This window comes from Falco punctatus, assembly GCF_963210335.1.
Source record: "Falco punctatus genome assembly, chromosome: 6".
Taxonomy (NCBI): domain Eukaryota; kingdom Metazoa; phylum Chordata; class Aves; order Falconiformes; family Falconidae; genus Falco; species Falco punctatus.
The window spans coordinates 16,521,111-16,535,512 of NC_137585.1; the positions used below are offsets into that span (position 1 = coordinate 16,521,111).

Consider the following 14,402-nt stretch of genomic DNA (forward strand, 5'->3'; position numbering starts at 1 on the left):
GAGCGGCGCATCCCGGGGGAGGCGCGTTGCTGTCACTGGTAAAGGCGAAGCGCTCTCCCTCTGCTTCCTGTAAGGGAACCGTAAAAAAATGTACATTTTACATCAGTTGTTGCCAAAATGGGCAGGACTCGCTCCGGTGTGGTGGCAATCAGTTCTGTACGAGGTGCTGCAGGCGTCCAAGGGCCCGTGCTGGCCTTCCAGCGCCCACAGTCACCGCCACCCGCCATTGCCCGTGGGGTTCACGGACCGGCCGCGCCGGGGGGTTATCCGGTGAACGGGTTGGGATCACGATCCCTGCTTCCCGGCTGCGACAGGAGCGATCCCCGCTCGGGCCCCTGGGGGCGGGGGTCGTTGGACATTCACCCCCTGCAGGCGGCGGCGCGGCTGGAGCAGCGGGAGGGAGGGGGCGGGGGGCCGAGCCCCCCCCGCACCAAGCCCGCCGGGATCCGTTGGGAAGGTCCCGGGGGCCGTAACGGCCTCTCCTCCGCGGCTGCCTGATCTCCAGGCAAACGGCACTTAACGCCAGCCGTCGGCTGGGGCCGGCAAGTTCCGAACTCGCCTGTAACCCCAAAATTTGCTTGTCACCTGCGGCTGCTCCGTTGCCAATAGCAACACCCGCGCCAACTAGCGAAGTCACCGGGGCTTTAAGGGTGCCTGCAGGGAAGGGCGTAAGTAGATCCCCTTTGGCAGCCCCTCCGCGCCTCCTTCGGCCGCCCGCGGGCCGTCCCCCGCCTCCCTGCCCGGGACGGCGCGCCCCGCTTCCCGCTCGCGAGTCAAGTGCGGCCGGTGGCGGCGGGGCCAGGGGCCGCTCCCGGACCGCCAGGCCGGGGCCCCGCCTCACGCTCCCGGGCGGGCGGCACGCTTTCCCCCGGCCCCCGCGCTCCGGTAACTTTTCCCGGGGCCATGGTAGGCATTCCATCCAGTAAACGTCGGGGAACCCCCTCCTCAGCTCCTTCGGCCCACCGCAACCTTCTCCGAGCCCGCGGGAGGGAGGTGTGTGTCCAGTTACCCGCCGTTCCGCTCTCCGTACGGTAGCCCCGCCCCCCGGTGAGGCCCGCTGTCCTGTCATAACGGGTCCGTCCCGGAGCTACCTCCCCCCACAAGCTGGCCCCTCCTCGCTGGTTCCGGGGGTCAGCGGGCCGGGGGCACCCCGGGTGCGGGGATCGCCCCGTCGGGGTGTGCATTCAGCAGCGTTCGGGGATGGCTGCTGGGGAGCGGGACGCCCGTCGTGCACCAGCTGGAGGCAGGCAGCCTGTGGTAAACTCTCGGTTAAATGCTTTGTATTGGGGGTCGCAATAGACGCCAGGTCTCTCCAAGGGTCTAAGCCCCCTGCCCAATGCGTCACCATGGCGCTCCTTGGTCATCAGGAGTTAAAAATACACTGGGTCCCCAGTACCGTCGTCCTTCTTCTGCTGAGAGTAGGACTCAATTTCTGCCTGTTAATGGACCTCTCCATACGTGTTCTGTCTCCATCTCCTGAGCTACGCTACTGTATTTCTCCTGAATCTTTGATAATTTGGCTGCTGAGTATGGTACCATTTGGGTGGTGACTTGGGAGCTGCCCCTGCCTGGCTGCTATTAGTAGATTTGATTTCCATCAGGGGTCTCGTCGCCTTTCCACCCCTGGGATAAAAAGATTCCTCACTGCCCCCTGACTTTTGTTGCATGTAGGGGTTTCCAGTTGGGTGCCTGCTTTTCTGCTAGTTTTGCCAAACTTGAAAATCCCAGTTCGCTATCCAGCTCTGAGTTAGAATCTGTTTGGTCATCAGATCCCCACTTATTTTTCTTCAGTTCAGACCTTAATATTTTCTCTTGGTCCAGTGCATTGCACAGAGCCACGTGAAGCCAGTGAGTGGCATTAATGTTCCACGGTTAGTTGGCTCTGCAGGGTTTTTATTTGTTCTTAAAAGGCTTCAACCGTTTCATCATGAGCTTGTTTAATCAGGTGCCTCTCCTTCTGAGCCACCGCTAGTGCCGCTCCCAGTGCAGTGCACAGCAAGGCTTTTCCTTTTCCTTATCACGCCTTTTTTTCTTTCACAAGTATTGTAATTGTTTCTGCCACTCCTTTTGGGTTATGCCAATTATTATGAGCCCAACTCATTCCTGATGGTGAGAAACATGCATTATACTTCTGTTTTTCCACAATGGGGGAGCAGTTGAGTGCTGGTGTTTCCCAGGCGGCCATGGCTCGCACTGCTCATATCTCTCCAAGCTTGTGGCTGAGACATCACTCCCCATCTTTCTCTGCCCGCTTTTGCTAGGTGAAGAGGCACTCTGTTTGTACCTCTTGCTAAAAGGTAATTTTCCAGCTCTCCCCATCTGCTTTCCCTGTGAGAGCTGGTGCCCCCCCCCCCTTCCCCTCCAACATAAAGGAATCCTGTCTGTGACACCAATTTAAATGTCATGTCTCACCAAGCAGGAGGGAGGAGTGAATCAGATTCGCTGATTCTCTTGGTTGGAATAGGGCATACACAACACTTGAGGTCCATAGGTAAAGAGACTTTTATTCCTTGGTTAGGGTCATTGGTAAATAATTGGGTAGCAGAAATGCTTATCACTCTCTAAGTATATAAAGTTTTATGCCTTGTGTTACTTACTAGAAAAAGGTAATAAGCAGGAAAGCAGGTGGGTGGGTGGGGGAGAGAGGGATCACCAGTCCTGTGTCCAGCATCAGGCCTGCCAATGGGGGGTGTTTCATGTAGGAGTGCTTGTCCAGAAGTCCCTTCTTCTTTTATTCTTATTCCGTCCGAAATGGCACTTGCCTTCGTGTTTTTATTCTTACCCTTCAGTGTGGACCACCTCTTATTTAAATTACTCTGGATTGCCATGTAAATTAGCATGCATGCTCCTTACAAGCATGGGGGAGCAAGTCTTTCTGGTTTTGAATTGAGTCAGTGGTTGTGATCTCCCCCTGCCAGATTTACCTTTCCCCCATTTAACTGCAGAAATCTGCTGTCTCTGCTGCTTCTTGGGCAGTTATTCAGCCTTTGATAAGCTGTTCCCTCTTATCAGTCTTCAGTTCCTCTTCAAGGTCATACAAAGTAAACTTGTGTTTGATCCTGCAAGTGTTTGAGACCTTCCTCAAACAGGCTCAGGGAATCTCCACCCCCTCTATTCCCATAAAAAATTTCATCTCCTGCTGTCATTTGCACCTCTCTGAGCTTTCCTTGGTGTTAGATTGTTTTTCCAATTGGTCTTCTACAAAGCACAAGGAAAGAGGATCCAGGGAATTATAGGCCAGTCAGTGTCACCTTGAACCCTGAGAAGGTGATGGAGCAAATCCTCCTGGAAGTCATCTGCAAACATATTAAGGACAAGAAGGTGATTAGGAGTAGCCGGCATGGATTTACAAAGCGGAAATCATGCCTGGGCAAACTGATAGCCTTCTGTGATGAAATGACCAGCGCAGTGGACAGGGGAAGAGAATTAGATATTGCTTATTGTAACTTTAGTAAGGCTTTTGACACAGTCTCCATAACAGCCGCATAGACATAATGATGAAATGTGGACTACATAAACACAGTGAGGTGGATTGAAAACTGGCTGAACTTCTGGCCTTGAAGGATTGTGATGAGTAACATGAAGTCCAGGTGGAGAGCAGTAACTGGTGGTACACTCTAAGGATCTGTGCTGGGGCCAGTACTGTTTAACATTTTTATTAATGACCTCGGTGATGAAGGGATGGACTGCAACCTCAATAAGTTTGGAGATGATTCAAAACTGGGAGGAGTGGTTAATACACTAGGCAGTTGAGCTGCCTCTCAGAGTGACCTCAACAAGCTGGAGAAATGAGCCAACAGGAATCTTATAAAGTTCAACAAAGAGAGATGCAACTGGTGTGGGTAACTCCATGCACCTGAGGACAAGAGGTTGACTGGGAGCCCGCAGTGTGGCCTTGTGGCAAAGGTGGCCAACAGCCTGCTGGGCTGCGTTATGCAGGGCATTGTCTACAAGGTCAAGGGAGGCAGTCTTTCCCCTCTGTTCCATACTGGTGAGACACATCTGGAGTGCTGTATCCAGTTCTGGGCTCCCCAGTTGGCTCAGGGGTTACTGCTCACATGCACTGTTCTGGTGTACCACTGCACTACCTCTGAGCTTGCTCAGCAAGCAACTCACACTGTAGCTAACAGCACTGGTAATATTAGAAGGATGCCTCTATGTTATGAATTCACATGCCACTGTTCTCAAATAGCACTGTCACTGCGTGCAAGGTAATCCTGTTATCATTTCTTTACAATTGAGCAAGCTACTGAGCAAGCTCACTTAGCTGAAATTGAGCATGCCTGGTTTTTTTGGAAGCTACAAGACTGAGTTACAACTCAATCTTAATTCCACAAATTTCCTATTCTGTCTGAGTGCAACAGCATTACTGATAATTTTTCACTAATCTTAGGCTACTGCTTATTGTATTTAGGGAAACTGAAGCTGAATTGAAGCTTCATTATGTTACCATGACTGGCTATGTGATTTTCTGTTTGTGGCCATTACTTACATATCTCATTGGTTCTCTGTTGCAAGTAACAGACAGGGTCTGTACTTTTTTTCTGGACAACTTCATTGAGATGCCATCACACCTATGGCCACTCTCTATACAGTGGTTTGAGCATTAACAGCTATAAATACTGCCGTATCATTTCTTCCCACAATCTATTTTTTTGCAGAAACTTGCTAATATCATCCTCTGACTCTTTGCTGTGGCTTGCTTTTAATTCTTCTTACCCCACGAAATGGCTATCCAGCACTGCATTACACTTTATGAGTGGGTATTTTCACTGTTCTTTCTTTTATTTCAGGAGAAAACTCAGTTCTAAAAAACATATAAGTGAAATTGGATATTGCAGGGTTCACCCTGGAAAGGTGAAGTTGTGATTAAGTAGAAAAGATGCAGTTAAGAGACAGGTGCCTTAAGTGTCCTTTGTCTATAGCTGCAGTATCTTATGCCTTGGTCTAATATACACGTTACAGTTGCAGTATTTCCCCTCATCTCACCTCAAATATTCCCACGTGCTTGGTCAGCCATTCTGTCTGGGGACAGAAGGAGGAGCTCTAAAACTGTTGCTAAAATACTAAATACTAATTCCCCTAGTATTTAGGGGAATTAGCTGGTAGATTGATCCCTGTTTGGCGCTGCTCTGCTCTTCCATACCTAGCAGACTGATTAGTTAGTTACCCACTGAATGCTGATATTGTCAGATCTTACCTCTTCTACTCTTGGTGGTATAAATCTGGAGAAAGTTGAGATCTTCAACTCTCTCCTCGTGGATCCCCAAAATACCCCTATTGGGCTGCTTGTGATCACTGATGTTGTTCAAGACCCCTAGCAGCTACCTGGGTATGCAGCAGCACTTTCCTGGGCCTTTTTCCTCTCTGTTTTTGTTACTGAATTTGTAGCAAATTTATGCACCCTGTCCAGTGTTTTCCTGTTCATATGTCCACATGCTTGCTTGGAAGGACATCACTAAATTCAAGAGTACTCCATTCTCCTAAAGACAATTGGAACTGGTGCAATCACTTCGTCCAAGGCTGATCAGAGATATGTTGCTTTGTTTCTACTTCATGTACCATAAGTGTAGCTTTTGAATAGTCTAATGGCATAAGGTAGTTGAAGTTGCACTAAAAATTATGCAGCAAAGACAAGCAATAATAAAGAAAGGAGGAAAGGTATGCCACAGTGTGCTTTGATTTAGCCTGCAAAGCTAGATTTGGATGTTCATGACATATTCTGGCTGATCTCAGCTGCACCAGATTCTCTAACCCAGCCCCAGACTCAGTGCCTCTAGCACTGGGTCCCATGGTAAGTGCTGCAACTCTCCCTTGCTTCCCCAGCAGTGCCTTCCTTCAACCCAGGCTACTTTTGATGCACAGCACTGCAGGAATGATAGTTGAATTGGCCACGAGAGGGCACAGCTATTGCTTTAAAATGTTGGCTATGAAAGGGACCATCCAAAGCATCTTGCTCAGTTTAAGATAAAAAACTGTCTCTAACCAGTCTCTCTTGTAAATCTGCACTTAAGCATGTTCTGAGGGACATCAAAGAATTATATTCTCAATCCGTTTTAGTTAATAATAGAGGTAGATAGAGCTTATATTTCTCTTAAAGTTCCCTTCTTCAGGAACAAGCATGAGAGTCACCATGTATTTTCTGCACTGCTGGGTGAGATCAAGCAAATATGGGGAGCAAGAAGCCAACACGAGGAAGACACAAAAACGGAGAGAAGTGGGAAAGCTCTGGGGACAGAGAATCCACCTCATCTCCTCTGAACACACAGCCACTAGGTTTGGGTCTTCTTCCCAGCAACCCTAGGGTTGTGCAGTATGTGCAGGTCGGCTCACAGGGCAGGCACTGGTTATTGTCCTTTTAAGACTGGTTCAAAGAGCTCACAAGACCAGAAGGAGTTTCTTGCTCTGCCTGGGTTTATATCAGCTGGACACTGTTAGTTCAAATTAGTAGAAAATCAGTTCCATTTTCTACACTGTAGGAGCACTGAATCACCATTCCAGTTTTCCCAGGGGTCCTCTTGTTTGGCAGTATTATGAATCGATCAAATATTCAAATTCTAAATTGACTCTCATTCGTGTTCTCTCCAGCCTCAGCAGCTGCCTGCTTAGCAGTTCAGCTTCTCTCCTCTCCACAGCCTCGGAGCTGGGTTTGTTGCTTCCCTGCACTCCACAAGCAGACCAGCTTAGGAGAGAGCAGCCTGGCTGTCAAGACAAAGGGTGTATTTAACAGCAAGCCTGAGCTCCAGCAGCCAAAGTCAGAGGCACCCAGGCGATCATCCTTCCCAGTTCCTTTGGGCAGGTGATCAGTGAGTGCCTAGACGTCAGGGATTATTGGGCTTCTCCTTTGCAGTTTTATTCTTGCAAAATTTTATGCAAAACAGAACCTTTAGTTTGTGCCTCTGTTTCTGTTACTCTCTGTTCTCCCTCTTCTCTCCTTTTGCTCAGCAGGTGTACTTGGTAATAGCTAGATGATCCCTTTGTATCTTCTTTCCTATGACTTTCTGCTTACTTGCAGGTCTATCTAGCTTCACATATTAAATCTGCTAATTGTGTAGGCATAAGCTATATCAATTAAATCAGAGAAGGAAAATAAAAAAAAAAAGGGAAGTCCTTATTCACATCCTTAGTTTATATTCTACTTTGCAAACAACATTTGCACTTCTGCACTATACACAGCCACCGTTTTCCTGTAAATATCTGATTGCCTCTGGCTAAGACAGATGTTTATACTGGTTTTACTAAGGTTTAGGCCTGGAGGATTGAGACATTCTACAGAAGTCATAATCTGAAAATTATGTAAAAGCAATTATGTAAATGTATGTAATTATATAAAAGCAATTCTAATTGCTTTCAGTGTGAACTAAGAATGTAATATTTCATTCTCTGACATCGCTAAATGCATGCTCTTAAAGAATTTGTACAGCTTATTTCTTGCCATATATTATCAGTCCTTGAACTGTCACAAAGATCTGATGATGTTCTAGAACAATATCACTCAACAGTGTGCACTTTTTCCTGTTAGGAATGATTTGCCAGTTTTCAGGGACTTCTGAGTATCTGCTGTTACAATTTGAAAAGCAGTGGATTGCAGGAACTGGTCGTGCTTATTTGGCTTCATGTAAGGTGGCTTCACGTAATTCATGTTGTACCATCACCCAGTGATCCAATTACCGTCCAGTTTTGGTTGTTTTCATTTTTTTCTATCTGTGGTTTTGCTACCAAGGAAAATACCAGTGAAGCACATTGATGGTCATGTAGGGCAGGAAACCCCTTTGCTCAGTGCAGGGTGCTCCAGTACTCCTTAGGCCCACCAAAAGTAGATGTGACCATGTGCTGATCCAGCAGCATCAGTTTGGTTGGAGTCCTTGCATGGCAGAGTAACAAGATTATCTGTTGTAGCAGCCCTGTTTCTGTTCCCGTTGTACTACATTTTATCCTTTTTGTGTTTGGAACAAGAGAAACTTGCTATCAGTTGAATGTCAGCCTTTCCCTTATGCAGTAAGATGTGTCTGTAAGTTTTACAGTTTTTGTTTGAACTGGGGTTTTAGTTTTGTTTTTCTTTGCATATTTCCAGCACTGCATCAGTTAGCTAGACTTTTAAATTTAGCAATCAGGGTTGCGAAAATTCTTGTGGCGTTTGAGTCCAGTCCTTTTCACACTCTCAGAGGGTCTCAGCATCTGCCTGTTTCTGCGTTCCTATGAGAAGGAAAAGCATTACCTTCCTTCCACTGGAGTATTGAACACATTGTGGAAGAATAGGGGCAGACATATTCACATCAGCAGGACCATTGATCAGGTCCAGGCCTAGCACCAGTGTCCCCAGTGGCATCTTGTTATTGTCACTGGGGATCTGATCAATGGATTAGGCAGGGCTGTTCATCTAGCCCTAATGCAGATTGCACAAGCAGGTAGGTGACTGCAGGCACCGCTGCCTGTAACGGGAGCAGGTGCGTATGGACTTTCAAAGTTAGGTGAGATCAAGCCTGCCGTGGCTTCTAGCAAACCTGGGCAGAGCCAATGCAGTGATAGACTTGAGGAGAGGAGAAAAGTACATGGGCTGACCAGCTGTAAAGCATCTTGGCAGAGAAGGACCTGATGGTCCTGTGGATAAGAAGTTGGCCATGAGCCAGCAGTGTGTGCCCTTGTGGCAAAGGTGGCCAGCAGCCTGCTGGGCTGCGTTATGTAGAGTATTGCTGCAAGGTCAAGGGAAGAATTCCTTCCCTTCTACTCAGCACTGGTGAGCCACATCTGGAGTGCTGGTTCTGGGCTCCCCAGTAAAAGCAAAACATGACATATTGGAGCAAGTCCAACGAAGCGTTACTAAGACGAGAAAGGGGCTGGAGCACATGCTGTGTGAGGAGAGGCTGAGAGGGCTCTGATAATTTTTCTTGGAGAAGAGCAGGCTCAGGGGGTGTCTTGTCAAAGTGTGTCAAAACCTAATTGAAGATGGGTGGGGTAAAGAAGACAATCTAGACACTTCTCTGTGGAATCCAGTGATGGGATGAGGCATCATTGTTTAATTGAATTGAAATATGGGAAAATAGAATGAAAGAAATGGTGGTGAAACACTGGAACAGGTTGCCCAGAGAGGTTGTGGAGTCTCTGTCCTTGGACAAGGTCAAAAGCCAAGAGGACACAGTCCTGAGAAACCTGCTTTAGGTGACTGCTTTGAGCAGGGGAGTTGGACAAATTATCTCCAGAGGTGCCTTCCAACCCCAACCCTTCTGTGTTTCTGTGACTAGAAGGGACCTGACCTGAGACCTGGAGAGCTCCATCAATGAAAGGGCTGGGAATAGCTTAAAGTGCTCTCCAAAGAGCCTCCCTGGTGTTGGCATCTTATGAGTCCCTCTGTGGTGCTGCAGTGCTTGAAAGGATTTGGGGAGGGGGAAGGGGCCGGAGAAGCTGCAGAGCAATAGGCCTGACATTTGTTGCAGGCAACTGCGTAGAAACTGCAGTAAACCCTAAACTTAGTGACTGTAGGGATAAAGGTGGTATTTTATGAATGCGCCCACGTCTTCTGTAAGAGAAGGTCAGCTGTTGTCGAGCACAGGGAAAAGTGGGAACTCTATCATAAAATAAGAGACACTTGAACTTCACAACATCGTTCAATGAAGTAGCTGGCATAAGAGGGAGTATTCCCAAATGGATGAGTAAATTACTTGATTGAAAGAGTGTGTGGTTCAAAGGTTTGTTCAGAACTGAAGTCTTGGAGAGGGAGGAGGCAGCTCTGAAACTCAGCTCAGTTCTCATGGCAGCCGCCCAAGCAGTGTGAGCACCGGTAATTCTTAGCAAAGGAGTAGAAAACAGCAACTGGTTTCCTGCCACAGTACAAAGCTTAATGTGTAGTGATAATGAGGTTTCAATTTCCTTTTTTTTTTTCCTGATTGATTTCTAATTATATGGGTTCTTCACAGCACAGCTGTGTAACCCTTGTATCAGCCAGTATACTAGCTGAATGCGTAACGTCACATCCTCCTTGATCTGCTTTTTTCCTCCTAGTGTTCAGAGTCCATCTTTCACCATATTTTTTTGTTTGGTTTTGGTTGTTTTTTTTTTTTAATCAGAAAAAGGGAGTGCCACACCATAGAGTTGTAGGCACTCCCAGAGACACTACTAACCTCTTAAAAATCTTGTCCAGCTGAGCAGTGCCTTCTGTGGTGTCTTGAAAGCAGGAACAGGTGAGTAGTATTTGCAATTTCTGTACAATGGCCCTTGCGATTTCAGAGGAAGGTAGAAAGCCAGATTTCCTGTGTTTGTTTCGTGAAATAAATGGATTGGTTAATGCAGCGTCTAGAATGTCCTCTCGTCCGCTACAAAAGCAGAAATGTATTTCTAAATATATAGAAGCATGATTGTAGTAGTTCCTCCTCTTCCTAAAAATACGCATATAACCTTGAAGCTTGCTCACTGTTAGATTAGAACCGTGCTTTCCTGCCTGCTCTACAGCAAAGGCTTTGTGCCCTCAAGCCTGTACCTCTTTTGCTTCTACAGTTTACCAAGCTAAAAATAATTTACAGGATTCAGCTGGCTGTGGTGTGGAGGGCAGGGGAAGCAGGTAGGTAAAAAGCAGAGTGTTTTTTTTTTTTTCTGCCTGTAACACTCACAGCACATGCTGGCATTTCTCTGCAGGAGAAAAAAATGTTCTGGGAATCCAGAGCTGATGATTTGTTTATTGGCTGCCTCTCCTCTGTCCCCCAGGCCCCAGTGCCTAGAGGAGAGTGGTGGCTCTGTGCTATTGCATTTGGAAGCCCCCCAGTGCAGCCGACGAGTCATTTTCTGGCTGCATGGGGAGTTTTGTATGTGACTCAGTTGCAGTAACCAGGGGTGAATGACAAATGGGATCATGCCGGCTAGATTCTCTGTCCTGTTCCTTGTTACAGCTGTTTGATTAAATCTTTTGCTGTTTCCTGAAGTTCTCTGTTTTGGAGCGTGGGGATTTGGAGGTGGAGCAGAGGGAGGCAGAGAAATCATAGAACTGTTTAGGTTGAAAAAGACTGTTAAGATCATCAGGTCCAACTGTAAACCTAACACTGCCAAGTCCACCACTAAACCATGTCCCTAAGTGCCATATTTACATGTCTTTTAAATACCTCTGGGGATGGTGACTCAACCACTTCCCTGGGCAGCCTGTTCCAAAGCTGGACAACAAAATTTCTTTCGGTGAAGAAATTTTTTCCAGTATCCAATCTAAGCCCTCCCTGGTGCAACTTGAGGCCATTTACTTTCATCCTCTTTGCTGCTGCTTCATGTCCTTTTGCATGTTGACCTTTGGGGCCCCGCGTGCTGGGCTCAGGAGGTGCTGGTTCTGCTGTCCTTCACTTTAAGGGGAGCCAAGGGCAAAAATGCTGATGCTAGGGCTGAGAATGTAGCTAGAATGGCTTCTCTTTTTGTTACTGCCTTGTTAATAATCTCTTCCTTTCCGTCCCTCCCTTTTGCAGGACAAAGAGAGGAAGTAAGGGTAGAGTGGATTGCATACCCATCACCACGTGGTTCCACTGGCAGAGCCGAGGTCACAGCCAGCATTGCCTTTGCCATCCTGGGTTGATGACGGTTGGGTCAGCACCATCTGCTGGAGGAGGTAGAAGTGAGGACTTGGCAGGAAAGCAGAGCTGGGAAGCAGCCTTGAAACTCTCTTTACCTGGACAGTTCTTGTCCTTATCGTCAGCGTCTGTCTCAAGAACTGCTTTATATCAATTCCCGTCCCCCTGTCCATCCATTCTGCTATGCTAAAGTCCCACGAAAAATGAGCCATGCTCTCTATAGGGGTGGGTGGTTGATTTCAAAAGGCAGCAACTGATTCAGCAGCCTGAGAGGCTGAGGCCTCTTGATGGGAACTGATGACAGCACTGGGGTGTTTGTTTTGTATTGTGTTTGTATTGTGTTTGGTTTTGGGGAAGGACAGGTTGTGTATCAGGAGGAAAACCTCTTGTCATGAGAAAAAACTCTCATCAAGGCAGCAGTTCCACACAGTATCTGTTGACACAGCTCCAGGAATATTCATAAAGAGCATTCCTATTTCCTCATCCTAGGTTTTTTTTTCATGTATGTTTCATGTCCAGAATGACCTGGCATTCTAGAAGGTTGTAGATGAGGACTGTAATGCTATTCCCTGAGTTCACTGTGCACCACCATGAAGGTATTCCATTTGTGTGTCAAATGCTGTTTATCTTTGCAAGTTGCAAGCATAACTTATGTGGACCATGTACATGGACAGAACTGAGGATCCATCTTGGTTTGTGATATACAGAAAGGAGAGACTTGTCCTTATGTTATGTTTGAAAGAGAGGGATCCAGAGATGGGCAGTAGTTATTGATGTGGGATCTGAAGGCCCTGTCACAATACAGAGAAGCCAGGAATCTGTTTCAGGAATGACCTAAAGGCATACATTAATCATGCTGCCCTGAGGTGAAAGAAGGAGAGTTCTGCTCTGCTGTGACACTGTCCCAAGGCTCATGGTCTGCTGCCTTGCCTATTAGTGTCTTCTTCTTTCTTCCCCTTCAGGTCACAACAGTTATCTTGGGAAGCACGCTCTGACAGGAACAAGACTGCCCAGGATGCCCAACTGCCTGACAAAACTGACGACTGTGCTTTTGAGCCACAGGCTCAAGGCTCTGTTTATCTTCATCATTTCATTTGTGTTCCTTGCTTCTGTAAGGTTTTACTGGAGAACTGAGGAGGATGCTGAGGGCCAGCTCTACAGCCTGCCCACACAAAGCAGGTTTGGACAGTTTTTGTCTTCCCTTCCTTGTCCCACTGCCAGTGGGCCCCCTCTTTCCCCAGGGGATGTGTTTTTTGTGGAGACCTCGGAGCGAACTAGCCCAAGTTACCTGTTCACGTGCTCTGTGGAGTCAGCGGCGCGGACACACCCTGGGACGAGGGTCGTGGTGCTCATGAAAGGCTTGGCAAATGGTAACGCCTCGTTACCCAACCACTGGGGTTTCTCCTTGCTGAGCTGCTTCCCTAACGTGGAAATCCGGCCCCTGGACTTGACAGAGCTTTTCTCTGGAACACCTCTGGCAGAGTGGTACTTGCAGGCTCAACAGCGCCAGGAGCCTTATTTCTTACCTATCCTGTCCGATGCCTGTAGAATTACCATCATGTGGAAATTTGGTGGCATCTACTTGGACACAGACTTCATTGTGCTTAAGAACTTAAAGAACCTCACCAATGCCCTTGGCATGCAGTCTCAGGATGTACTGAACGGGGCCTATCTGTCCTTCAAGCCCAAGCATGAGTTCATTGAGCTTTGCATGAAGGACTTTGTGGAGAACTACAACGGCTGGGTCTGGGGGCACCAGGGCCCATACCTCCTAACACGTGTCTTCAAGAAGTGGTGCTCCATCAGTAGGATCCAGAAGAGTATGAGCTGCAAAGGTGTGAATGCCCTTGCCACAGAAGCCTTTTATCCTATTCACTGGGAGGACTGGAAGAAGTTATTTGAAGAAATCAGCTCCTTGGAGCTTCACAGGCTCCTTAATAACACCTACGCAGTTCATATATGGAACAAACTGAGCCATGGGACAAGGCTAGAGATCACATCCCAGGCTTTTCTGGCTCAGCTGTATTCTCAGTTCTGCCCTGCCACATACAACATCATGAAGAAAGCCTCTGAAGAGCAGTCAAAGCCTGCAGCGTGACCTGTGGGCCCGTGGCTGCGGGAAAGATCCCCAGCCTGAAGGAAAATAACGTGCCTTTCACCTTCCACAGAGCTGGCTTCTAGCCCATGGAGCAGGTATTCTAGGACAGCTCGGTGATTTTGTACCATTTCCGATACCTGCCTCAGATCCTACATGCTGCAAATACATACCAGAGCCTGAGTTTGGCATCTCTTGTTGTCCTGCAGCAGCCCTGGATGCCGCAGGGAAGGGTGAACCTGTTCATTGGTGCCTACCAGTTGCTGCTCTGTTACTGTTCTCTCAATTGCTGCTCCTGTGTATCAGGCCTGAAAATCCTCTCATGTAGTTTCCAAGAAGGAAACCTTGCTTTCTGTAACATTCCTAAGAATGTAAATAAATGCCACCCGGTTCTGTAGGACACTGTTTACTGGAGCTTGGGACCAAATTCCCTGAGTGGTAAAGATTCTTACAGCTGGTGAAATAGGTGGGGAATATATTAAAATTGCTTTAAGAAATGGAAAACATTTTAAATCTCTGCATGGCTCAGTGTGAAGTTTTTCTTGCTTTCTGAAGGTACTTTATTTCAAATGATCTTTTCTACTGTTTTACATTCCACAGCAATAGCTGACTTTTCTGGTGCTCTTCAGTAAAACAAATAGACAAAAGCAGTTCTCTTACCAGTGTGAGTAAAGATCCTTGCTTCGTTGAAGATAGTCTTGTGGCATATGAGTATCTAACCAGCCCTTCTTGCACTCTCAGAGGGTCTCAGCATCTGCCTGTTTCTG

General features: G+C 47.3%; 1 protein-coding gene across 7 annotated transcripts in view; it reads left to right on the top strand.

Annotated features, from left to right (window-relative positions):
- LOC308066033 (lactosylceramide 4-alpha-galactosyltransferase-like) overlaps nt 1-14,152 on the top strand; it is a 33,969-nt gene extending 19,817 nt beyond the window's left edge. The window contains exons 1-3 of one of the 7 annotated variants that reach the window (XM_080392840.1): nt 6,451-10,555; nt 11,439-11,578; nt 12,503-14,152. In XM_080392840.1, coding sequence (XP_080248966.1) covers nt 11,545-11,578; nt 12,503-13,638 — 1,170 coding nt within the window. In that variant the 5' untranslated portion in view covers nt 6,451-10,555; nt 11,439-11,544 and the 3' untranslated portion in view covers nt 13,639-14,152. The other 6 variants (XM_080392839.1, XM_080392838.1, XM_080392837.1 and 3 more) reach the window with 6 other exon arrangements.
- Nucleotides 14,153-14,402: the final 250 nt, after the last annotated feature.